At 48.8% G+C, this 26,876-nt stretch overlaps 1 protein-coding gene and 1 pseudogene across 3 annotated transcripts; one reads left to right on the top strand and one right to left on the bottom strand.

Moving 5' to 3' along the window:
- Positions 1-272: 272 nt before the first annotated feature.
- On the bottom strand, positions 273-6,040 carry LOC308425196 (protein lifeguard 4-like; annotated as a pseudogene). Its single transcript has 2 exons — positions 5,932-6,040; positions 273-919 (listed from the first exon to the last, which is right to left on the bottom strand). The product of its transcript is annotated as a protein lifeguard 4-like (transcript).
- Positions 5,972-26,876, top strand: MMP28 (matrix metallopeptidase 28; the record flags this gene model as incomplete). 2 transcript variants are annotated; one of them, XM_080924254.1, is made up of 8 exons in its annotated part: positions 5,972-6,193; positions 17,308-17,387; positions 17,473-17,660; positions 22,125-22,349; positions 24,532-24,777; positions 25,190-25,339; positions 25,665-25,802; positions 26,482-26,876. In XM_080924254.1, exons 1-8 carry the CDS (start codon positions 6,083-6,085, stop codon positions 26,874-26,876), a joined length of 1,533 nt encoding a protein of 510 aa, XP_080780380.1. In that variant the 5' UTR covers positions 5,972-6,082. The 2 variants fall into 2 exon arrangements, with proteins under 2 accessions (XP_080780380.1, XP_080780379.1); XM_080924253.1 differs by having other exon boundaries at positions 25,635-25,802.

Here is a 26,876-nt window from a genome sequence, read left to right as displayed (position 1 = left end):
CACCAAGCAAAGTAATTGCTCAAAGCCTCTGTCAAACCCAAGCCACAGTGAGATCCTGTGGCTTTCAAGGCTTTCCAATTTTGTTTTAGTTTGTTATGTGGATGTGTGACATATTTCTCTCTGAACCTCCAGTGCCCATCCCAATACTTAAACCAGTGGTTATAAAAAAATGAAGCATATTTATTCTTTTCTTTAAAGATCACGAATGCTTTTAATATTTAAGTATAATTCAAGCTTCTTTCATAATAAAACTGTCTCTGAATACTGTTCCGTTACTTTTGATTAACTGCTTCCAGAAACTTCAGCAGGTGCAGGAAGAGACTGATGATACCCAAGTAAAGACTGATGGCAGCTAACACTTCAGGAGAGAGTCTGTGCATCAGCGAGTGTGTGTCATAGATGATGAGTCCACAGAAGACGAAGGTGCCTAGAGAATCCTGCCAAACACAAAATCCATAAGCAAGCAAACAGTCCGGCTCCAAATTTGCTGAAATCTCTCTTTGATTGTAGAGTATAGGCCGTCAAGCCAAGCAAGACTGCAGTAGTCAGTATAAAAGCTTGTGGAGCCAGATCATCATGGAAAGTAACGACAGTTTGCCACAGTCAGGGCTTCCAACAGTGTGAATGCAAAAAGCAAATAGAGGTAATGCGTGTGTCTGTGCAAAGTCAACACAAAGGTCAAGCCCAGAGATCCAAGAGCAAACACCACATAAACAAATGTATGCAAAGCCTCGGAATACAGGAACAGGGCAGAGGTCACTGAAGTTAGAAGAACTAGCAGAGAGGTTGCTGTAGACATTTCTGAGAAAGACCATGCGAATGTGCACACAGGCCGACGCCACTCAGCTGCCATAGTTGAAGTCATCCTCGATGGAGGAGTGGGGATAGCACGGGTCTGTGTCAGCCACGTCGCCAGCAGCTACATATTAATATTTATCCTTACTTGATGTGTATTGGGTGTTTTGCCTGCATGTATGCATGTGCCTGATACATGCCTGATGCCTGCAGAGGTCAGAAGAGGGCATTAGATCCCGTGAACCTGGGCAATTAAAGATGATTGGGAGCTACCAGTATGGGTGCCAAGAACTGAAACCAGCTCCTGTGGAAGTGCAGCAAGTACTCTTAACCACTAATCCATCCATCTCTCTAACCCCAACAGTTTGATTTTTTTTTTTTTAATAAAGGAAGATGGTGTGAGGGGAAACCTGTGTGTGATGAATGCATAAATAAGAATTCCACCACACAGAAACGACCTGCCTTTCTGGCTTGTGTATCACCCCTCAGTCTTGAAGAGCTTATCTAGAACTGTCCTATGTCTCCCATGGGTCACAAGTGAGTGTCTCGTGAGTGTTTGCTGAAAGAATGGCAGCTGCTCTGTGCCAAGTGCCACAGGCATCGTGTAGCCATTGTCAGCACTCCGCCCGTTCCAAGGGAGATGTTCCTGGGAGCCAGTTCCTCTGGCCTTCCTAGAGAGCAGGCCTCCCAGCTGCAGCCAGATATTCCTTATAAATGACGGGGCTACTCAGTCCTCCCACCATGGCAGGCGCTTCCTGTTTGGGGTGGAAAGGAACCAGACACTTTCCTGTTAGCAGGTCTCTTAAGAAAAGCAGCAGATGCTGAGCAAGTCACAGCCCTGGCGGTCTTGCAGGCCAGATGCCTGGCGGGCAGACAGCCTTTATGTGGAAGGGAAGTGGGGCACGGTGCCAGATTGGCCCTTGTTTTATTGTGTTCCTTGCACATCCCCAGGGTCCTGGTGTGAGTAAAAAACAAACCAAGAAAAAGCTGATCTTTTTTTCTTTTTTGCAGTGATGGGGATGAGGCAGTGGGGTTGCTAGTTGCTAAGAGCTGAGCACTGCTTAGTGAGTAAGTACTGTGATTGTTCTGCAGTGTGTTCTCTGGAATATGGTCCAGGTGTGGAAACTGCACAGTACATGGGTGGACACTTGTGTCTGTGAAACCCATAGTCGGGACTTGACAGGATTCAGGTTACTAAATATCTTGCTCACTTCTCATCTCATGTCAGGGGAATGGGGGAAAAAAAAAGACAAGAATTCTCTTTGTCCTACTTGAGAAACAGCAGACACTCAGAGCCGGTCACACAAGTTAAAAAAGCCAACATTCAAACCCAGGTCTGTCTCATTCCAAATGTCTTGCTTTTCCAGATCAGAGAGAGACAGAGACAAGGGCAGAGAGCCAAGAGAGTATAGGCAGGTGCACTTGTGAAGGTGCCCCAAGCTGAGAATGCCTTGTCCACTGTGCTGGAGCAGGGTGACTTCCTTCTGTGATAGGCATAAGTAATTACTAGAAAGTAGGGAATTGCATCACTAAAAACTCAGAGGCCACTGCTGAGAGGAGTTGACTATCTCCACGAAAGCCTTCACCATCCCAGGGAAAGCCTCTCCAGCTCACTCTGGCTCCTCTCCTGTCTTTATTCCTCAGATTTCCCCTATTCTTGGGTTTCCTTGAGGCTGGTCCTCCTGCGAATGCCGTTCTTGGGAACCTGGAATTTTTCTGATAGAATCTACTTTGTGTTCTGCATACTTCCTGGGGAGGAGGAAAGGGCAAAGACAAAGCTAATTGTTCTTGTTATTATACAGGGAGAAACTGAGGCCTAGAAGTTCCTTGTTCCAGTTTATAGGTCTTGCCTGATTCAGGGGCCTGCTGTGACCTTCTGCCAGAACAGGAGGAACGGCTGCTGATAGCCACTTCCCTTGGCATACAGTATGCCCAGGCCTGGCATGAGTGCCAGAGTCCTGTCCACTCTGGGATGGTTGGGAGGCTCTCAGGAGCTAAGCCAAACCCCAATTTCTGCAGGAGGAAGGGAGGGGAGGCAGCTCTCTTTGAAGAGGACAGCACTGCTGGATCAGAATTGGGAACCACTCAGCAAGGATGAGGTAGAAAGGAGTCAAAACACAGACCATTGAAAAACTCAGAGCTGGTTTCCTCTTGGCCGCTGGTATTGAGTATTTGGTGTTTTGTTAAGTCTGCAGTAAGGCTCAGGAATCTGAAGGTTTCCGGAAGTGGGAAGGAGGTGATCTGAAGACTGGACCTGAGGCTTTATGATTGCTGGGAAAACAGTCAACCTCTGAGATATAGCCCAGCCCAAGAATCAGAAATTTTAGTGAGCGCTTCTGTGAAGAACCTAAGAACCACATTTTATGCACTTCACTTGATGTGTGATAGAGTTCATTGTTCTAGAATCCTGCCTGCAAGACTAGAACAGTAATGTCGAGCAAATGGTGGAATATCCAAGCCTCAGGTGCCTTTAAAAAAAAAAAAAAGAAGAATGCAGAGAATTGTAGCTTTCTCATAAGGGTGTTACAGGGACTTTCTATGTAGCCCTAGCTGACCTGGAACTGGCTCTGTGGCCTAGCCTACTCTTGAACTCACAGAGGCTGCTTGCTTCAGCCTCCCGAGTGCTAGAATTAAAGGCATGTGCCACCACACCTGACTTCCCCCACCCCTTAAAGATACAGTTTAAGGACTGGAGAAATGACTTCCCAGTTAACAGCACTAGTTTCTCTTGCAGAGGACCGGGTTTGGTTCCCAGCACCTACGTGGCAGCTGACAACTGTTTGTAACTCCAGTTCTAGGTGATCTGATGCTCTCTTCTGCCCTCCAAGGACATTGCACACATGTGGTGCACATACATACATACTCTTACCATTTTAAAAGTAAATCTTTATTTTAAAGTATTTCATTTTTAGTTGTGTGTGTACAGGTGTGAGTGTGTGCACACGAATGCTGATGCCCTCAAAGAACAGAAGAGTGCATCAGATCCGGAGCTTCGGCTACAGTCAGTTGTGAGCCATCCAATGTGAGTGCTAGAACTTGAACTACTGTCCTTTGCAAGAGCAACCAGTGCTCTTAGCCACTGAACCACCACTCTAGCTCGTGTCTGATACGTGTGGGTTTAGGGGGAGGGGTTGTTGTTTGTTTGTTCATTTGTCTTTTCTCCTAATAGCATAGGAGACAGGGTAAAGTGGGACAAGGTAACTCCTAAAATCAACAGTGGTACTAGTGTGAAAGGTCCATGAATGGGATTAACCAGGGGTCCATAGAAATCCAAGCCTGCAGTCCTCCAGATGCTTGGTTACCTAGAGACCCACAGCTCCCTCTTCCCCTTTCTTATTAGTGTAGCCAATGGACTCTCTGGGATGTGCCAGAAAAGATGGAGAAAGAATTGGCAGGTGCAGACTGGACTTGAGTTTGGAGTCTCCTCTCAGATAGGACTCCCTTACTTGCCCAAAGCTCTCTGAGCCAAAGAAGCATTTTTGAACCTGTTAGAATCCACCCATAGCCAAGACCGCCATATGCTGTGGTCATACCCATAATCCATAGGCATACCTTACCGTTACCGGTTAAATTATAGGATTCCCAGCTGAACTTGGTCTAGACGAATCACTTTTAGTATGCCTGTCCCACATACCACATGATAGCCACATATATTAGACAACTGTTAATGTGATGTTGAAGTTTAGCTGAGGACTATACTTTTATTTGCTCTCTAGCAACTCTCTCCCACTCTCCTTCAGAATGTCTTCTATGGGCCACCAAAGCTTATCCACATTTTGTTCTGTTCCTAGCTGAGAATTTACATTGTAGACCTTGTAGGTAGAAAGCTCTCAGAGGACAAGGCTCAAGCCCCAGGTATTACTTCTGAGGAGACTCCCCCTCCTCCCCCCATGCTTGTTACCCCCCCCAGCATAGTTAAGCAAACCCATCCCCAACTCTGCTCCCAGATGCCCCCTGGCTCAGGGATTGTCTGTCCAAGGGAAGGGTGACTTTTTCTCATCTGTCTTCCCAGTCTTTCCAAAGAGTGCTTGCCTCTAATCAGTCTCCTCAGATGTGGGTGGCCCCTTCTCACTGGTGAGTTGGAAGGTGTGAGGGAAGAGGATGCTGTGTCCAGTTAGTGCCACTGGGAATGCCTGTTTATAAGATGGAGATGTGTAGGCAAAGATTTGTTTCCAATCCCTCAACCCTAGCTGTGTCTTTCTAAAAGCACAAGACTTTGAGGGCAGTTGAGGCCCTGCCCTCGGGATTACAACACTGTATTACCTTTTGTTTGTTTGTTTAGCGTTTAATAGAGTCCAGATTATTTTTACAACCCTCATCTAATCCCAAAAAGATGAAGTCCGAGTGCCCTGGGTCCATTTGCACTTCATATATGAGAGCAACCTGCGCTTGCTCTCAGAGATAGACACTTTTGCTCAGTATGTGTGTAGCAAAGGCTGTCGGAGAAATCTTTCCTCTTCCTTCTTACACACTGTATAGATACAGAGTCTTTTCTGTGTGTGCCCTTCATTTTCATGCTATTCTGGGAACTAAATGCCACATACTCTTCTACTGATGAAGAAAGCCACACTTGAAGTGGATGGTCCTTTTCCACAGGTGGCACCACTGTGCCTTGCTGTTTGTGTTGTCTGATAGCAGGCACCAGGCATGCTTGCTAATGTTCATGAGGCATGATCTCATTGAAACTTCCCTCAAACCCCAAGATCTATGTATTATCCCCAATTCCCCGTGATAAAAAGTTCAGAAAAGGTGACGAGACAACACAGCCTGCTGGTGGCTGGAGCGCAACTCAGCATTTCCAAAGGAGTCCATCTCAAACTCAAGCCCCAGCTCTCTGACCCCAGTCCTGACTTCTCCTCCCACAGTCATGCGCCTCGCCCCTCACCTGACTGAAATAGGCCTCGAATAGGCCAGCACCCCTCTTTACCAAAATCTTAGATAACTTAAGGACTAGGAGTCCTATCCTCCTGCGCCCTTTTGGAGAGCCTAGGAGCAAGCAGAGATGCAGCGGAGCTGGAGCCGGGCGAGGCTACACCGCCAGCGGAAGAGGCTAGGGCTGGCAGCGGGGGCTGGTGGGTGGGGCGGCGGCCCGCACTCCCGCCCCTCTCCGCCCCCTCGGTCCTCCGGCTGACTGACCCGTAGGCAGGCATCTCGGGTGCGGGGTTACCTCGGGCGGCGGCGGAGCCAGGCGCCAGAGAGCCTGGGGACTTGGTGGGTCCTCACGCAAGTCACGACGAACTGGCATCTGTGGGAGTCGGGCACAGCTGACCACCACTGCCCAGCAGCGATGGTGGCTGGCGTGAGCCTCCTGCTGAGCGTCCTGCTGCTGCTGCTGTGGGGCTGCCAGGACGCACAGCCAACCCGGCACGGACACCCGGAGCTGCGCCAGGAGGCAGAGGTACGGGGTGTGACTGGCGGAGAGGAGGACATCACCCGCAGTCCCCTCTGCCCTGGCAGCTTACAGAGAAAGAGACGGGCAGAGTTATTCCCTAAACCAGAGTTGTTAGGACCACACAGGCCTGCAATCCCGTATTGACCGGCAGGGTCTGGACGCAGCTACCAGACAGGACAGGCAGGCTAGGTCCAGGAGAGAACCCCACCTTTACCGCTAAGCTGGGGTGACCAGCTGCTCACCCATCAAATACCCCACACCTTGGGTGAAGTGCAGAGGGCACTGCTGACTGACCAGAGTGACTGTGGCCTCCTGGCTTGCGCTTTCCTGCTTATGGAAAGCAAGCCTTTTAAACTGCTCAAAACTAGCCGCGCGGGGACAGTCTCCAGAGGCAAGCGTCGGGAAGCTTTAAATAGTGTCTTTGGACCAAAAGTGAGAAAAGGAGAAGAGACAGAGGTAAACCTCAAAGGATTTCTCATTTCACTTTCCTCAGTTCTGCTTGGCGCCGGTAGCATAGCAGAACCTTCATACGGAGAAGTGGGATCGGTGTAAGGGTGTTGTGTTTTCCACGTGGTGATTGTACTAGCAACAATTTCACGCACACCAAGAAGCATCTGTTTCTTTTCTCAAGAATAGGACCTAGGTCTCCACTGCTGTAAGAAGAGGTGGGAGGTGGGGTGGTGGATAAGCTTTCAGCATTTGAGTCCAGCTTCTGTACCTGGACTTGTTCCCCTGCCCTGCCTCTTCCATTTTCACTAGCTCCCGTCACTGCTGGGACTGTCTGGAAACAACCTTGTCTTAACAGGTAATCCTCTCTTCCACTCATCCAGCTCTTCCCTTTGCAAGAGAGGAGGCAACTCTCCCCTTTCACATACAAGGATATACTTGTCTATCTGGATTTACTCTTACAGCATCAAGAGTCATAAGGTCCCAGGAGAAGGCTTCTGCCTACAAAGCCAAGTCTTGCTATGAGTCCCACCCCTCCTCCCCTTAGGCAATCCCTGGCAGAGGAACAGAGACCGTATCTCTGCTGCCCATGCCTGTGGTGGCCCCAGATGGTGAGAATTTCATCTTGGGGTATGCTTGGGAAACTTAATACCTAGCAGATTGAGTCACTTTAGATTTGTTTAACATAAATTGGGTAAAGGGGATTTTAAGCTCTGAGTATAAAAAGAAATGTTTTAAAGGTATACATGCTCTGGAAATGTATAGTGTGTATAAGTTGTGTGTGTGAGTCTGTGTTTCTGTGCATGGTTAAATGTCTGTTGCTTACATGGGCTGCCAGACCTGCATGTACACCAGGGTAAGTCACTTAACCAGTAGGCACCCATAGTGCTTGTTTCACAAGATTGCTTGCTGCATGGTTTCATAGAAATTATGTATCGTAAACATTCAGCCCAGTACCTAGTACTTAGGAAGAAATCTGTACAAAGAAGTTGTTCTCAGTGCTGTTGACGTTAGAATTATCTGTATTGTTATCTTAGAGCACTGAGCTTCAGCTTTGGAGCTCAGCTCTCCAACAACTACAACACAGAACAAAACTTGTGAGACAATGCTTTTCAGCATTGACCAACAGGCAGCAGAGCGCTGCAGCTCCTAACAGTGTTGCAGTAACTGTGGCTATGACAAATTATGTCTCATAAAAATCAGACACCATGACCCGCACCTGTAATCCCAGCATTTGGAAGATCTAAGCAGGAGGATCAGAAATTCAAGGTTATCCTTGGCTACATAGTGAGTTTGAGGCCAGCCTGGGATAAATGAAGACCTGTATCAAAAAATTGAAAACAAAACAGAAAACAGAACTACCCTCCAAGACTTGGTGAAATAAAGGAATGCTTAAAGTTCACAGATACTGTAGATCAAAGTCTCAGATAGGGCACACCAAGCTAGCTTCTCCCCAACTCCAAAATGTCCGGGGATGTTGTCTCACACCCTGGCTCTCAACCAGAGTACTTGGTCACTGAGGGAAATACAGCCCTCACAGAATGGGAGCTCTGAGGGTGAGCCCACCGTGTCTCCAGTTCTTGGCTTGGACACAGCTCCGTGACTGCGGTACAGGGAAGTAGACCAAAGGCAGAGCCCAGAGTCCAGCTGAACTGAGGTGGTGAAATCCAGAGTTTAAGAGCTGTTGAAGCAGCTGGATCGATCAGAGCAGTATGTCACCAGGAAGGGAACTAGGCTCAAGGGGGGTGCTGTAAGTCTGTGTGGGGTTCACTGTAGACTTGGCCTGAGGGCTTCCCCGGCCTGTGCAAGTTGAGACAATGTGGGGCTTACCACAGGACAACTGGTATATGCCTGGAGACAGAAAACAAAAGTTTGGAAATTGAGCGGGTCTAGAAGATGTTAGAGGTCCGGCCCAGACTAGACAAAAGTTGAATCCCCCAGATGTCCGTGGGAGGTTGCAATGATACCATGCTTGAGTGTTGAAGTTGGTCTAGTGAGACCAAAACTTAGAAATGAGAGGACATAGAATGAGTGGTCCCTTACTGGAATTTCCTTAAGAGACAACTGACTAAATAACCCAGTACACTGGATTCTGTAACACCCTCATGCAAGATGTTTGACAATAGCACAAGAAACAAGGGGGTTAGGGTAGGAAAGGAAATCGTGCTGTGGAGCCGTAATAGATTACCAAATTGGGAGTGTCTGGTGTGAAGTGGGAAACGGAATGTGTCTGGTGGGAAGTATTATATTGGTGTAATAATAACTGTAAATAGACTAAAGTAGGTTAAGGATGTACTGAGACAGGGTAAGGAAGTAATACGCCCAGAACAAAACCAAGCCTGGAAAAGATCTGCCTCTACATATTTATATATTCCGAACATTCGGCATCAATGAAATCATGTAAGATATGGTGGGATTTCTTCTTCCTTTGAAGGTGGGAATTGAGGGCTTTTAATTTTTTTTTTTTAAGACAAAGTCTTGGGGCTGGAGAGATGCCTCAATGGTTAAGAACACTGACTGCTCTTCCAGAGGTCCTGAATTCAAATCCCAGCAACTACATGATAGCTCACAACCATGTGTAATGGGATCTGATGCCCTCTTCTGGTGTGTCTGAGGACAGCTACAGTGTACTTATATATAATAAATAAGTAAATCTTAAAAAAAAAAAAAAAAAGACAAAGTCTCACTCTGTAGCTCCAGGCTACCTTTATATTCAGATTCATTATGAAGCTCCACCAGGTTTCAGACTTGTGGTGACCCTTCTGTCTTAGTCTCCCCCAAAGCTGAGACTACAAAACCAGGATTCTCTGCCTAAAATGTGGATTTTTGTGGATAGTTGGAGAGTTTGAACATTTCTAACCCAATAAAGAGCAGAACAAAGCCAGTCATGGTGGCACACACATTTAATCCCAACATTCAGAAGGCAGAGGCAGGCCTCTGAGTTCATGGCTAGCCTGGTCTACAGAGAGAGTCCAGGGCAGCCAGGACTACACAGAGAAACCCTGTCTCAAACAACCAAACCCAAAACAAAATAAAGAGTACAGTAAAGCAACAACCAATGGCTTCATGGTGGCATATAACCTTCTTCCCAGCTCTCAGGATGCAGAGGCATGCTTATGTCCCTGAATTCAAGGAGACATAACAAGTTCAAGGACTGGTAAAGCTACAAGAAACTTCTCCAAAAAAAGAAAAGTCTCCAATGAATGAATGAATGAATAAACAAACAAACAAACAAATAAACAAATAAATAAATAACAAAAACGGCTGGGATTTGAAGTAAGGGTAAAATGCTTATCTACTTATCTAGCATGTGGAAGGGCCTGGGTTTTATCTCCAGCACAGACACACCAGGCCGGAGCACCTGCCTATGTGTTCACACCTGTCTGTAGTTTTTGTTTAATTTGGAGTTTCTATTTTGTTTCTATTGAGACAGGGTCTTGCTTTGTACCCAGGCTGGCCTCAATCAAGCTTCTGGTTCTCCTGTTTTAGCCTCCCCAGTGCTGGGATTGTAGGTCATGTCCACCTGAATGTCTGTCACATCTGTTCCTGTATCCAGGGTATCTGTCTGCTTCCCTGTGTGCACACAGAGCGATAAAGTTAAGGGTTTTCCAGAGTGGGCTTTGCCTGGGAGGAGATTTACTGCTTTCAAAACTTTATGAACAAGTTCATTGTTGTGCACTCAGGAGAACTAGAGCTACACACAATACTCCTAAGTAGGAAGGTCCCCCAGCACTGAGCTGCAAGACTGAGTTCATGACATCACCACCCTGGCCCCCATTCCCAACCATGTTCTGTCTATGTTGGGCGACAGACTCTCCCAAGGGACCTGTCTACCCTCAGCTTTGTTTGGATCTTTTTACAACAAGCAGACTACTAAGTAATCCCATGACCTGCCTTCCACTCAGTGACCTCCTCATATCTGCACGGCAGCCCCCATTGTGCGCTACAAGAAGCTGGACTGTTTATTTCTCTGGAGACTTCCTTAGGCTTCTGTGGAGTATTGACGCCAAGATGTAGTGTCTTTCTCATACCCCAGAGCCATTCATTTGACTTTTGTGAGTCAGAAACTAGAAGCCTGGGCGTGGAAGCCATTTCCAAGAGCTCAGCATAGTGACTCATGAATAAAGAGTAAATAGAAATAGAAGAAGAGGTCCCAAAGGATCGCAGAGGACCACAAGTTGGTGGAAAAGCCTTTATCAACCCGGTTTGACAACAACAACAACAATAAAAATATCTACGAGCTGTGGGATGGAAGCAGGACCCCAGTGAGGAGAGTATGTTGAGCTTCTCCTTAAACTCAGTCATGGCTAGGGCATTCTCTGGCACCCTGAATTTAGCCCTGCAAATCTAGTAAGAACCATGTCCACACAAAAGGCAGTTCTGCATTAGAAAGAATGTAATCCCAACCCTTTGGGGGCTTAGGCAAGAGGATCTATAGTTCAAGGCCTGCCTAGCTAAAGTCAGACTTTGTCCCTAAAGAAAAGGATGGAATAAGACTGGATCTTGATGGAGATTAGCCAGCCAGTAATTTCCATCTCACCTGAGGATTAAAAAGAAAGAACATGTCAGATGTTATCCAGGCTACACCTGGATAGAACCTTGTGAATGGAAGGACTGGGTCAAGGAGAGGAGTCAGACAGATGGGAGGGAAAAACCTAGGACCAATCCACAGGAGGAGGCTGGGCTGATCTACACACACACAGACACACACACACACACAGACACACACACACACACACACACACACACACACACACACAAGACCAGGAGCCAGGGAAGAAAAACATTCTTGAAACAGACATTGACATGGTCCAGTACTGTTGGAAACCTGTGGCTTGTCAAATGATCTGTTAGGGTGTGCCTAGAAATTTGTCCTAGGCTTCATCTGGCAACAATGGAGTCCACTGTCCAAGCAGCTTCTCTTATCTGCCCAACTTCCTGCAGAAGAAAACCCCGGTTTCACCTCTGGTATATCTGAGAGTCATTATTCCCGGTCCAGGTTGGGAGAGCTGCTTACCCCGTCCCTCCACACCGCCACATAAAAGCTACAGTGTCATTCACTAATAACAGATGTCAGCAAAACCCCTTGGCCAGTTCTCAGCGGGTCTGGATTCAACTATTGGTTCTACCTGTCCTTAGGTAGACTCACTTCAAATGGTACCTGCTCCCCCGACTGTCCTTTAACATGGAAATAAGTTTACCTGTGCTTGCTATCTTCCTGCAAGGTGGCCATAAGGTTTGAAGGAGGCATAACATCTAGAAAGCTCCACAGATTTGAAAGACTGCTTATGCTCCTGGTCGCCAGAGACCCTCTTTTCGTACATCAAGGCAAGGACACCAGCTGCTGTCCCTTACATCCCAACTTGGCTAATAGCTAGAGGTGCACCTGAGGGATCAGTGAGACCCACCCACCGTGTGTCTGTGTGGAAACAGAAACCATGGAGAAGAATATGATTTGGAGCCCAGTGTGGCGGTTCCCAGCACTCAGGAGATAGATGCAGGAAGATTGCTGCAAGTTCAAGGCCAACCAGCACTTCGAGAAACAACACCTCCGCCTAAAAAAGGGGGGGGGGGAAGGAAATGACAAGAGAAAGAAAAGGAAGAAAGGTAGATAGCTCATGGGTAAAACAGCATGGTTTCTGCATAAATCTGTCATTTTGCAATTTTTTAATGTGTGTGTGTGTTTGCGCATGTGCACACGCGCACACACACATGCTTGTATGGGTTTGTATGCTCTTGTGTGTGTACGTGTGTGTGTGCGCACATGCGCGCGTGTGTGCGTTTGTGCCATTGTGATACTATGCACCTGTGGAGGCCAAAAGATAGCCTTCAGGAGTTGATTCTCTCTCTCCACTACATGGGTCCTGGGGATCAGACTCAGGTTGTCAGGTTCAGTGGTGTCTACCGGCTGGGACATCTTGCCAGCCTCTTTGTTTTTTGTTTCCTTCTGAAATGGATGCGTAGAGTGTTTAAGGGAGTGTTTAAGAGGCTGATGACTAGAGTGGACTGGCAAGGGTCTCTTCTGCCAATAAAGCCCTGAGACCACAGACGTTAAATTTGTTCTTAGTGGGATGACTTCTCTGGAGCTTTCCCAGAGCATCTCACTTAAATTTGGGGTGCAGTGGTGAGGGCAGTTGGGCCATGGTCTCCCACTTGATGTCTACTGGGGCAGAGTCGTTAGGCAATTCTGTCAGAGGATACACACTTGCTGTTTATCTACAACGACGGCTAGGGCTGGGGTAGGTTTAGGGCACTAATGCAGTCGAGTGTAGAAGAGGAATCTGAGGTCCAGAGACTAACAGCCCTGAGGACACAGCAGCAGCAGGGGCTCACCAACTCTCAGTCCAGTGACTCCGTTCTTGACGCTGTCTCATTAGCATGCTCAGAAATGGCCAGAATTTCCCCTTCCAAACGGGCTGAGCTAGACACACACCCTTTCGTGACAAGTAGGGACCCATACTAGAGATCCTCTAGAGCAGCAGTCCCACCCAGCCTGTGAGCATGCTCATTTTACCCAGGCATCACAGCCACTCCCAGGGACATTCAGAAATGACTCCCCAGGGAAGTGGCACCATCCTTACTTAAGGTGGGTCAGGCATGTTGGCACAAGTTTTTAGGCTACAACAGGGTGAATCACCTAAAGGCTTTCTTTCCCTTTAGATCTAGCCTTGGGCTCCCTAAGAGAGAGAACAGGCCAACAGAGACCAGGGAAGAGAGACAGACAGTTGCTTGAACTTCAAGGTAAGGGAGGAGCTGCCTGGCACTGCTTTCAGAAAGTGGGGGAAGGGATAAGGCTCAGAGTCCCTAAGACATACAAGCCAAGCCTCAGAAAATGGAAGCCAAGAGGAGAGGTTCCAATCCCAAAGGGGCAAGGAGGCCTGGTGTTCATCCACCAGTCTGGGTCTTGTGAGATTCTTTTATTCCCCACTGTCAAGCAGTTACCTACCCAACCTACTGCCCATCTTTCTCCTAGGCAAGGTTGGGCATTTCTCTAAGCTTGGCAGAGAGACTGAGAAAAATAGCAAAAGGGGTTAGGACAGTTTCAGGGACAGAAGTCTACCTGTTTATCTCCCTTCTCTTCTACTGCCCAGAACTTCAGTGTACTAACAAGGGCCCCCCCTCCATTTTAAATGTCTAAATATGTGTTGTTATGCATAAGTATGAGAGTCCATAAATCTGGATGATCTCTATTATAATATTTGAGTGCCGTTATGGAAATAGAAAATGTCACATTCTTAAAATGCCTTTTTCTCATTCTCTGGTGCCTCAGCTTGGCTGGTGTCCTGGGCGTGTGCTCTTTCTCCTTAATGGGAATTCAGCTCTGCAAAGCCACTGCAGAGGCCAGCATTTCCCCTCTAACGACCCCTGAACCCGCCTCTGCCCCAGCTTATTGCCAGAGTACCAAGCAATGCAACCCAGCCAGGAAACAGGGCCCCCACCACACAACTTCCCCTCCTCCCCCCTGTCCCAGAACTTCAGCCAACTCCCTGATAAAGTCTGGGCGGGTTTGTGGGGAGAGAAACAAGGGAGTGCCACCAGCCAGGCTGACCTGTGGCCTGATCTTCTGAAAGTCACTGGTCCAGCTAAAGGGCTTCCTTGTAAATTCCTATGTCTAGCCACACCAAAAGAAAGGGAGGGGGTAAGGAGGAAAGCCTGGACCTGGTGAAGTGAGGCAAGTGCCAGGTAGCAGTCCCTGAACGGAGCACTGGGGTGGGGGTTAGGGTGGAGGGATGGGGTGGAGGATAGGAGTGGGGGAGGGGGAGGAGTGTGGGGAGGGTGGTACAGGTAGACTGTATCCCAAGCCTGCGGTTAATTTTCCCTGCTAGAGAGAACCAGTGACATCAGCCCTTGCTGGGCATTTGCAGTGTGTCTGGCGCCCTACCAAATGTGCATTGCTTTATTTTATTATTTATTTTTAAGATAGCATCTTACCAAGTGGCCCAGGGTAGCTTTGAACTCACTATGCCAAACTGGTCTTGAGCCAAAGACCCTCTGGCTTCATCTTCCTGAGGATTGGGATCACAGGCATGTGCTACTGCACTCTGTAGGCATTGTCTGTGCTCCTGAGGATCCGGCGAGGTTCGTGTTATTTTCACATTGTAGGAAACAAAAAAAAAAAAAAAAAAAAAAAAAAAAAAAAAAAACAAAAAACAAAAAACCCAAAAATGGAAGCTCAAAAAAATAATGTCCTGTTACCTGGTAGAGTCAAGGTTAGAAACATTCTTCACCTTCAAGTCTGTTTGAACAATGCATGATTTCACTGACTGAGACCCTAGGGCTTCTTTAATCCAGTATGTGTCTGAAATTTGTGTACATTACAGAGGAAAAGAAGAAAACAAGAGTGCTAAGACACAACAAACCATCAGAGAATCAACAAGGCTGGGTTGGGAAATGCTCTGCTGTCCAGAACGAGGGCTCCTTTAGGAAGGTGTCAGATGGAGGCCCAACAGTTGAGGTTACCAAAGATGGATGGGAATATTGTTCGCTTTTTTGTTGTTGTTTTTAAATTACTTTTATTTTATTATTGATTTCTTTGTCTATTGTTTCTTCTCTCTCTCTCTCTCTCTCTCTCTCTCTCTCTCTCTCTCTCTCTCTCTCTCTCTCTCTCTCTCTGAGACAAGGTTTCTCTGTATAGCCCTGGCTGTCCTAGAACACTCCGTAGACCAGGCTAGTCTCAAACTCAGAGACCTGCCTGCCTCTGCCTCCTGAGGTCTGGGATTAAAGGTCTGCGCCAGTTTGTTTGGGTTTTTAAAAAAATATTGAATGCGTATGCACCTGCCTGTTCACCACACACCTACAGGAGCCCACAGAGGTCAGAAGAGGGCTTCAGGTCCCCTGGAACTAGAGTTACAGGTGTTTGTGGATCACCATGTGGGCACTGGGAACAGAACCTGAGTCTTCTGCAAGAACAATATGTCCTCTTAATGCTGAGCCATTTCTCCAACCCCTACTTCTTTTTAAATGGGGTTGGGGGAAAAACAGGGTCTAATCCAGCCCAAGTTGACCTCAAACATGCTATGTATCTGAGGCTTCTTCCCTTGCTTCCCAACTGCTGTGCTCACAGTATGAACTGAATGGAAAATACAAAATGGATGATGTGAAATCCACGAAGGGGAGGCCAGCCAGTCCTTTGAGAATATGGCCTCTTTTTCTTGTGTGTGTGTGTGTGACTCAAGGCAGCAGCTATGGCTGGAATTGTTCTGAGTTGGTAAATATAGCAAAGAAAGGTGAGGGTAAGGAAGGAGGAAAACAGAAAATTATTACTGTATAGATAAGCCAAGAGAGAAGATATTGGGGCTGGTTATGGTGGTACACTCTTTTAATCCCAGCACCCAGGAGGTAAAGGCAGCCAGATCTGTGTGAATTCAAGGCCAGCCTGGTCTACTTAAGTTCTAGTCAGCCAGAGCTACATAGTGAGACTGTGTCACAGAGTCTAGCAGCTAAAGAGCTGGTTCTACTCAGTTGGTAAAATACTTGCTTAGCATGTATTCAATCCTCCTCAGCATCACAGTGGTGAGTATCTATAATCCCAGCACTTAGGAGAGAAAGGTAGGAAATGAGGCCATTTATCTTCATTCAAGGTCATTCTTGCCTATGTAGGGAGTTCAAGGCCAGCCTGGGATAAATTAAATCCAAGAAGAAAGAAAATGAGAGTGAGGTAGGAGAAGGGACATTTCTCACCATATCCAGGGTGTGATTTATGGGACTTTATCAATGCTCCAGGCAAGCAGGAAGCCAAGTGCACCAGCTCCCAGAGGTTAGATCTGGTGATGGGTGAGGTGATGAGTCACCCTCTTCTCTCAACTGGCACAAAGAACTTGGTCACTGGGAGAATGTCTTCCATGTATGTGAGGACACACAGGCAATAAAAGGCCGGGGGAACCATGGGACATTCTATAATTGTTCGCTTCCCCCAGAGGCTCTCACAGGAGAAGTTGCAGATTTCTAATTTAAAATATACTTCTCTAGAAAGTCCTATCAGGTAAAAAAAAAAAAAAAAAAAGTTGGCGTAAGTAAGTGTATTCAATGTCAAAGGGCTTTAACGTCCTTGCCCTTTGGGAGAATTAGATTAAAAAGAAGCTGAAATCAGACAACTTTGTGCAAGGCCAAGCAGGGCAGAGCCAGGTCCGATCAGCTCCTAGAGCGCTTAGATGTCTCAAAGCAAATGCAATGCACATGGGTGCTGCACGTGTGCATCACGTGATGCATGTGGACGCTGTATAACTGGTACACCAGCTGCTCAGTGTGGGGTGCCTCCCTGTGACAGAAGCCATGTTAAGTGCTTTTGTGACCAGTTCTCATGAAAGTATAAGTTCTTAATAACTGCTCTGTAGCCGAGAAACTTGTAGTAACTTACGGGCTTGCATTAAAACCCAGACCAGTCTGCCTCTAGAACCCATCCCTGTCCAGCACGCCCTACTGGGTTTCCGACAATGCCAGGAAATTATATGAAAGCTGGATGTTCAAAGATGTTGAGTAGTTTGCCCTCCACCCTCCAGCTAGTCCAGACTTCATAATCCCAGAACTTTCTCTGCTGTCCTTTGCAAATATTCTTGGGACAGGGAAGAGAAACTGGTCCGGATGTATGTGCCTCAAACCCTTGTACAAGAGGAGACAAGGATGCTGTGTGATGAGAATTTCTGATGGTCCTCTCCCCTTCCCCAACCCCCCAGGCATTCCTGGAGAAGTATGGGTACCTCAGTGAGCAGGGCTCCAAAGCTCCAGTCTCCTCTCGGTTCAGCAAAGCCATCAGGTATGACAGAGGGATGTAAGGGGTGCAAGATACAAGCTCCCCCAGACCCTCCTCTACAATCCTCTCTCTCAATTCCTTCTGGCAGAGAGTTCCAGTGGCTATCCCAGCTGCCCATCAGTGGTGTGCTGGACCAGGCCACACTGCGCCAGATGACACGCCCACGCTGCGGGGTTGCAGATACTGACAGTTATGCAACTTGGACAGAGAGGATCAAGACCCTGCTTGCTGGACACAGAGCCAAAATGAGGCGTAAGAAACGCTTTGCAAAGCCAGGTGAGTGCCTTGAAACCTGACTAGGTTGAGATTTCCCCGTGTCCAGAAGAGCCCGTGGCCAAAATGGTGGCTGAGCTGAGAGAGAACTCTGGGAGAAGCCTCTCTTCCCTGGGGGTGGAAAATTTGACTCAAGGATCATAATCACGAATACAGATATTTAACTTTAAATTATATCTGCATTGATGGATTTTCATTACACATATATTCTCCAGATTAAACCTCATCAAGCCCGATCAATTCTCTGATCAGTTTTCTATGCAGGGCAGTTAAGCTGCTGTCAGTAATTGTCAATTATATCTCCTTAATGTTCAGAGGTCTATTCTTTTCATAACACTTACCGATGGAGATGTGATCCGCTGAGTTTTATTTTGTCCATAGCATTTTTTAAAAAAAGTTTTATTTAGATGAAATTAACAGACCATACAACTTACCCATTTAAAGTATCCAATTCAGTGGGGTTTAGTTTATCTGTAGAATTGTCCAACCATTACCACAAGCTAATCCCTCCTTCCAGAACGTTTTCGTTATCCTCTGAGGAAATGCCATGCCCATTAGCCCTTAGTTCCCCATTGTGCCCTGCTGCCAGCCCCGGCAGCCACTAATCTGCTTTCTGTCTCTGTCTCAGGGGATCTGCCTACTGTGTTTATCGCAGCCTGTTGTGTACTCTGCCCAGCTCCTCCTGTTGGGAACTGCCCTTGTCTTCTCTTTCCCTCCCCTCTCCTCCCTTCCTGCTACTTCCTTTCCAGAGGGGGATTTGAACCCAGAGCCATGAGTGATGCCTCTGACCTATGTCACGGTCCTCTCTTCTCCTTCCTCCTTGCTTCTCTTTTCTCTTCTTCCCTCTCCCTCCTGGTCCTCTTTTTTCCTCCTCTCCCTCCTTCTCCTCTCTTCCTCCTCCCCATCTCCCAATCAAATATTCCAGGGTCAAATGCTACCCATTTAAGATTTATGAAGATTTGGTTTTTCTGTCTATTTTCCATAAGTAATACGTTTTATTTGTGGAATTTTAGTATCATGATTCTTTGGACTAAATCAGTTTTTCTCTGATCAATTTTTTCAACTTTCAAGGTTGCTCACAAGATGAGGTTTTTCTGTCAGGTTCTCAAGCTTACTTGCTTGCACTGTGTGCATTTTGGACCGTGCGCGCTTTTAACTGTGCTGTTCTTACCAACTATGCTCACTGCGCACAAACTACGTATTCTTGTCTTGTCTTCCTTATCTTCATACGGAGATTGTGGGCAGCTGCAGGGTGGCCGTTTCCAGGCATGTGCTAACACTGCTGGTACATCTGCATGCCCATCCACCCCGGCTCCCCTGTTCTGAATGACCGTAGTCATGCACAGTCAGCTCTAGGGTCATGGCACTGGGGCAAAGAGACCCTTGGTGTCCGCATACTGTACATCTCATTGTGTTCCTGGGCAATAGAATGAAAAGAGTTAAGTAAAAAAATAGGGAGGCTCATGGCAGAGAGGATACTGGAGCCCAAGGTACAAGCTCATGGTAGGCCAGAGTAGAGAGGACACTGGAGCCCAAGGCTTGGGGCTCAAATATCAGTTGCCATGACCAAGTCTTGACATTCAGTTCTGATCCCTCCTCCTCCCTCACCCAAGGGTCAGACCTTCTTGGGCTGCAAAGGAGAGCCATCCCAGACTACCAAGTGCAAGGTGGTCTGTGGGCATGAGAAGGAAGTGAGCAGGCACAGAAACACTTGAGCCTGAGTTCTGAGGATGCTTCTTTCTGGCTGCATCTTACGTTCTCCTGTTCCCAACGTAGGATGTAACGGAGTGCATTCATAGGTAAAAGATTGAAACACCCGGTCGCCAGAGAGATGTAGGATGCCTAGTTAAATTTGAACTCAGATGAACAATAAGGAGTTGTATTTAGATTTTCTTTATTTTTAAGATTTATTTATTTATTATATATGAGTGCACTGTAGCTGTCTTCAGACACAGCAGAAGAGGGCATCAGATCTCATGGTTGTGAGCTACCATGTGGGTACTGGAATTTGAACTTAGGACCTCTGGAAGAGCAGTCAGTGCTCTTAACTGCTGAGCCATCTCTCCAGCCTGTATTTAGATTTTCATGTTCAAATTTTACTGGGCATACTGACTCATAAGTGCTGCATCAGAAACCTCAGGCCAAGTACCTGCTCCCTTCTGTGCTGCAGGGCTGGTTTCTAGTTCCTAGAGTTGGGAAGTCTACCTTTCCTTCACAGAGATGGTGGGTTGAGGAGTGGGGTGGTTCATCGGAGTTGGAAAAGGAAATCAAAGCAAGTGGGCATTTTCTAAGCCCCCCGTAACATTTCAGATGGTTTTCTCATACCATTCCAAAAGTTAGCTTTATCAACACCATTGTACGGAGGGGGAAACTGAGGCTTGGAGAGATTTCACCAATTCCTGTGAGCTTGCACATGCACGACTACAATTTTGCCTATAACCGGTCCAATCATCAGTTGCCTGCTGGGAATCAGGACTCCACTATCCTTCCCATCCCAAACCTCTAGCTTTCCCATTCCTGCCCTTCTTAGCTCCTGCCCTTCCTTGGTCCCTTTGGGACCCTGAAGAGAGTTCATAGCAGGTAATACCATATCCTGAGGGCCTGGGGTTGTCATGAAAAGCAGCCCTGTTCAGGCAGGACTTGAAATAGGGCCTCAAACAGGCAGCATCTCCTGGGCACCAAGGTCAAAGAGGACAGGGTTTAGGTCTAGTTCTGACCCTACCCACACACGGGCAGTTCCTTCCTTCCTGGTCTCTCCCAAGGAAAGCTCTCTCTTCCCCCCTCCCCCATTCCTGTTTCTATTCATTCTCCCTACCCTTCCCCCCACCATACTTCACAGAGGATTCTTTTCTGGAGACCTGTCACCTTCATTGGCCATTAAAATGTCTTTCTTGCCTGGGGGCAGGGAGTGAAAAGGGGGGCTGTTGGAACTGCAGAAGGAACCACCTGGTACCATATGCTAGAGGGTTAAAGATTTGGTTTGGGGGCTGGAGAGATGGCTCAATGGTGGTCCGGGAAGAGTAAGAGAGCCTAGAGCAGCTGTTCTGTGCCCTTCGAGAATTTAAAGAAAGCCACAGAGTGTTCTTAGTAAAGAATAAACCGGCCTGGGTGGACGCCTCAGGACTCCAAGCCTTGCCTCCACCTTCCCCGTCTCCCTCCCTCCTTCAAAATAATTCCCTCTTCACTCCCTAAGGACTGGTCACTGGCTCAGAGGCAGTAGTTGGGTGGTTGCCAGGCCAAACAAGCTCAAGGAGAAGCATTGCCTTGAATAGAGTGGGGCACACCCCACCCCCACTTCCATGGGTAGAGAAGGTCAAAAGGACCCTCCCTTCCATCTGTGGAAATATCTCGGCCCTTGCTAAGCTTTGACCCGACCAAGTGATGTTTAGGCAGATGTCTAGGCCTGGCATCTCTGCAGAGAGGGTTGCTTGTGGTACAGTCCCGGGCTGGGGTGTGGGTTGGCGTACCAGCTCACTTCCTCTCTCAATCTGCAGCCGCAGGCAGGCACCTTCCCCTGGGGTCACAGGCATCAAAATTGGGCCACCCCTGGGGAACCTTGCCTGAAAGCTATGAGGCTTCCATTCGGGATTTCAGGGGTACAGGACCCAGAGGCCATTCCTGACCAACCCAGAAGCCAGACATTCTGGCTACTCAGCTCCTGGCTGTGCAGCAAACAGCAGATGGGTCCTGTGTAATGAATGACCTGGAGCTGCGGCAGAAGCCAGAGTCCCAGCCCTCAGGGAGGATCTGAGGTTTGGGCCAAAGGGAAAGCAACTCAAGAAAGAAGAGATGGAAACTTATTTTGGGTCTGTGACAAAAACACACCCTTTGTTCTTATCGTCTTCAACTTGGAGCTCTCCAGAGTCCCCAGAGAAATGGGGAGGAGGTTAAGGGGTTAAGGAAAGATCTGGAATATATGGGGATTTTGGTTGTTGGCCAGCTGCAGGCTCTAGGTTCTGGCAAGTGCAGATTGGAGTCTCCGGGATGTGGCAGGAGACTGTGAGGGTGGACAGAGTGCCTGAGGCAGGCACAGCTGTGACCTCAGTGACCCCCACTGTCTCTCCATCCGGACACTGAGGCTGGGCCTCAGAGTGATTGTCAGTCAGCAAGAGGCATGTAGCTTCCTCAGACTCAGCCTAGGCTGTGGAAAAGAAGAAGACCTGAGACCAGAGGTTCAGACTGATCCTTGAAGGGGGTCTTTTCAAGGAAGAAGCTACACATCTCTAACAGCTGACCTCCCAGGCCAATAAATCAGAGACTCTCCAGGGGAAGGGTAGCCTGCCCACGGTGATAGCTCCTTTCAGCAGAGACCTATCTTTCCTCCTATCAAATGGGAGGCTGCTCAGGACACAGGTTGAATGTTCCCTATCAGATCAAGGGCTCCCTGGGGCAGGGCCAACCCATCCTGCTTGGCCTGTGGGGACCAGCCTCAGCAGCACTGACTCACATGGCCTTTCTGGGTGACAGGTAACAAATGGTACAAGCAGCATCTTTCCTACCGCCTGGTGAACTGGCCTGAGCGGCTGCCTGAGCCAGCTGTTCGAGGGGCTGTCCGTGCCGCCTTCCAGCTGTGGAGTAACGTCTCAGCGTTGGAGTTCTGGGAGGCCCCAGCCACAGGCCCTGCTGACATCCGCCTCACCTTCTTCCAAGGAGATCACAATGATGGGCTGGCCAACGCCTTCGATGGCCCAGGTGCTGTCACAAAACCTCCTCCCACAAGCAAAGAGGGGTGCCTGCCTAGGAAAGGCAGTCTAGGGGTGGCAATGGAGTTTCTATTCTTGAAAGCTCAGCCAAACTAAGTTCTCCTTCAAAGGACCCTCTATCACCTCATCTATGAAATGAGAACAACAAGCCCTGCCCAAGGTGTACCCTATGGCTGAAAGGAGAGCCGGATAAGGTTTGGTGTGGAAAGCACTTTGCTAACTCTAGAGTATGCTGGGTTCTTGGAGCACACTCAGGGATCCTGTCCGTTCCTGCTTCTAGACAGGCTGGTGCTTCTGTTGTTCTCCAGAGTAGAGTTTCCTAAGATATCCTGAGGCCTCCATCAGCCCCTTCCTCCCCTGTCCCCGATAAGCAGGAGCTCCAGAGATTATGGCCATGGCTGGTTCCTTTGTCCCCAGCATGAAGGCTTCCCCTGTAGTGTGGGCCATTCTTCCATTCTGCTCAGCGCTGGCCTTCAGAATCTGACTATGGGCTGTTCACGCTCTTCCGTGAGAGCTGAGCAGGCTGAGCAGTGCTGGATACGGCTGACATTCCTCCTGCCTTTGCCAGTCCCTGCCGACCAAGGCTGCGAGAAGGCAGTGCCGGAAAGGCTCTTGATGAGCTCCTAGGCTAACATTGTCACAGTACTGTTTGCTGACCTCCGTCAGGGTCACCTGCGTCAGCGGAAGGTTTATATGAGGGGCAAGTCCTGGAAATGACATCTAGTTATTTCTGTGGGGACCCAAAGGTGCCTGTGACTATCACTGAGGAGCCTACTGTCTCTGCTCACTCCTGTGATGAGGCCTAGAGAAGCCCTGGCGGGGCGAAGACACATGTTTACACAAAACTATATACATCAGCCAGGCGTGGTGGCACACGCCTGTAACCCCGGCACAGGGCCGCGGAACTGGAGAGATGGCTCCTGGCTGCACAGGTGCGAGGACCCGGGTTCGGATTCTCGGTGCACATGTAACCTCAGCACTGGGGGGTGGAGATAGGAAAATCCTGGGGGCTCGTTGGCCAGGCGATCTGGCCAAAACGGCAAGCTTCAGGTTCAGTGAGAGGCCCTGTCTCGATATAATGATAATAAGTGGAGAGGCCTGGAGAGCTGGCTCAGCGCTTAGGAGCCCAGGCGGCTCCTCTGAGGAACCTGACTCTGGCTCTCATCATCCACAGTGGCTCACAACTGTAACACCGGTTCCAGGCAGTCCCGCACCTTCTCCTGGCATCTGAGGGCACAGGCACACATGGTACAGACATACATGCAGGCAAAATACAATAAATTAGATAATTTAATGAGGGGTGTGCCCCCCTCCCACCTTTAATTCTAGCATTTGGGAGGCAGGGACAGGAAGATCTCTGAGCTACAAAAAGACACTGTCACAAAGGATTTTTTTTTAAAGGTGGGGAGTTGTATTTTTAAGTTAGAAAAGTGACAGACATCCCAGCATCAACCTCTGGCTTGCATAGATGGGCACACATGCAACATACATGCATTCACACACACACACACACACACACACACACACACACACACACACACGGCATAATAAGACTCTGTCCAAATAAAGGGTAATGATGGTGGTGGTGGGTGACGGTGCTTGCCCTTGCTGCCCTCGAGTTGTCCTCTGATTTGACTTGCACTTAAAACAACCCAAAACCAGTTTCTCCAATATAAGACCCTGCTGGCCTTGAACTCCACACCTAGAAGCACACTGTTAAATTTGCAGACTCTTGAACAGAACACACCAAGTACCCAGGTCAGGAAGCCTCAGAAAGCCTTATTACCCCTCTTCTAGCGGTACCAATATTAATAATTCCTAGACTAGGCACTAAGAACCAAGTGTGACACACGTTCATTCCTGTAAGGAAGAAGTTCGTCATCATACTCGTTTTCGGATCAGGAAGTTTATCAGAGAGGTTAAGCTGTCTGCCCAACATCACACAGCTAGTAAAAAGTAAATCTAGTATTGGAACCCAGGCAGTTTGGCCCCTAGCTGAATCTACAGTGTACTTCCTCTTAAGAATCCACTATTCAGTCATCTGCTCACCTGCCCGCACTCCTACATCCATCAGACTCTAGAGAGGGAACTTAGTAGACTACATCCGCAAGGTGGGAGCTGATGCCTGCGGGAGGGTCTTGGCTCGCCCTGACCCTCCACATTATTCTCAGGGGGCGCCCTGGCGCACGCCTTCCTGCCCCGCCGTGGCGAAGCGCATTTCGACCGAGATGAGCGCTGGTCCCTGAGCCGCCGCCGGGGGCGCAACCTGTTCGTGGTGCTGGCGCACGAGATCGGCCACACGCTCGGTCTCACGCACTCGCCCGCGCCACGTGCGCTCATGGCGCCCTACTACAAGAAGCTGGGCCGCGACGCCTTGCTCAGCTGGGACGATGTGCTGGCGGTGCAGAGCCTGTATGGTGAGCCTCCAGCCCCTGGGGTCTTCAGACTCTGGCTCCTCAGATAGGATACCCCCAACCCCATTCCGTCAGTTCCTTGCTTGATCCTTCCTTAGCCTAAAGCTCCCTTGAAATGTTAATATCCGCGGGTTCTGCTTTATCTCTCCAGTTCCAAGCAATCTATAAGAGCAAACCTCTGCCCTTAGCTCAAGACCCTTCCGTCTCCCACTCTCGCGGTATCTTAGGTCACTCTTTCCAGGGCTGTCGAGTGAGAGAGAGTTTCAGGATCTTGGATAAAACCACTAACCCGGGCAGCACGTGTCCCTTACTCTTTCCTTCAGCCCATCTCAGATCGTAGGCGGAGCAGACAGAGGGTCTTGAGCCCTTCATCTGCTCCCACCCATGTCCTCTCTCTCTCTCTTTGGATCTTAAGGAAAGCCTCTGGGACGCTCAGTAGCCACTCAACTTCCCGGAAAGGTATTCACTGACTTTGAGGCCTGGGACCCCCACAGCTCCCAGAGCAGACGCCCGGAAACCAGAGGACCTAAATACTGCCACTCTTCCTTTGATGCCATTACTGTGGGTAAGATGGTCCCAGCCATGCCTGGTGTCTTTCTACCACCCTCCACATCTCCAGGAGCCCAGAGCTGAATTACAAAGTGTGAGAAATGGGGATATCTAGAATATAGAAATCTGAAGTCACATGCTTTCCTTGGGGAGGGACAAGCTCAGACCCAGCAAAGAACTTCCACTTCCCTCAGCCCACCTCTCCACCCCCTGCATTCAGCATGTGTGGGAAACTAGGTTTAGGGCAGCCCCTCCCTCCAAAATGACCAAGAGGCCAGTAGCCTTTCCTCATGCCTCTTGTCTTGGGACAGATGGGCAATGGCGACTGTATGTCTTCAAAGGGAGTCACTTCTGGGAAGTCACAGCTGACGGCAATGTTTCAGAGCCTCATCCACTACAGAAAAGATGGCCCGGACTGCCCCCTGGTATTGAGGCCGCTGCAGTGTCTTTGGAAGATGGAGACTTCTATTTCTTTAAAGGTACCAGCCCTGAGCCAGTTGAGATTGAGACGTGGTGGGTGGGTGTCTTGCCTGAGGAGAAAGGAGGTGAGGGTCCCCCAACAATGAGTCCCTGGTGAACTCCCTATCTCAAGTTGAACCTGTGGCCCAGAAAGACTCCTTTCAGAGATAGAGTTGGGGGGCAGCATGTGTCCAGGGCATCCCGTGTAGAGACTGTAGGGCGGGGGGACTGATGTCTAGTCTGAAGTCAGCTGAAAGTCTGGCAGCGTCTGCCCTGGTATCCTGACCGTGTTAGGTTGACATGTCACTTAGCTTTTGGAACATGTAATTCTTGGATAGGGAAAGTAATGCTTGGGTGTAATGAGGAAGCCAGATAACATGCAACGACTGAAGGGTCGTGGAGTGGAGAAAAGTTCAAGCATTCCCAATCCTCCATCCACACCCAGGCGGGGAATCCTGCTCACACCTCTCATCCCCATTTCAGCACCTTCCTATCCTCCCTAGCCTGGGACTGGGTTTTTTTCCACATCCTCTGCTCTCTGCTGACACCTGCTGGGAGAAGTCTAGACTACAATGGGCTCCAAGGATTCTAGCTGTCTAGGGTTCCGACTAGAAAGAGCAGGAACCAGGGTGACAGAGATTGGATGGAGGGCCAATGAGTGAACGCCTCCAGCACACTCTGACTCTCAGTGTCCCACAGGGAATCGCTGTTGGAGGTTCCAGGGCACAAAGTCCGTGTGGGGGTCTGCACAGCTCTGCCGGGCAAGTGGTCTACCCCGACACCCGGACGCAGCTCTCTTCTTCCCGCCTCTGCGTCGTCTAGTCCTCTTCAAGGGTTCCCGCTACTACGTGCTGGCTCGAGGAGGGATTCAAGTGGAGCCCTACTATCCCCGCAGCCTGCAGGACTGGGCTGGGGTCCCTGAGGAGGTCAGCGGCGCCCTGCCAAGGCCGGACGGCTCCATAATCTTCTTCAGAGATGACCACTATTGGCACTTGGATCAAGCCAAACTGCGGGTGACCAGCTCCGGCCGCTGGGCCACCGAGCTGTCCTGGATGGGCTGTTGGAATGCCAACTCAGGAGGTGCCCTGTTCTGA

The sequence above is a fragment of the Micromys minutus genome (genome assembly GCF_963924665.1).
Source record: "Micromys minutus genome assembly, chromosome: 10".
In the NCBI taxonomy this organism is placed as follows: Eukaryota; Metazoa; Chordata; class Mammalia; order Rodentia; family Muridae; genus Micromys; species Micromys minutus.
This window is presented reverse-complemented; position numbering and strand designations above follow the sequence as displayed.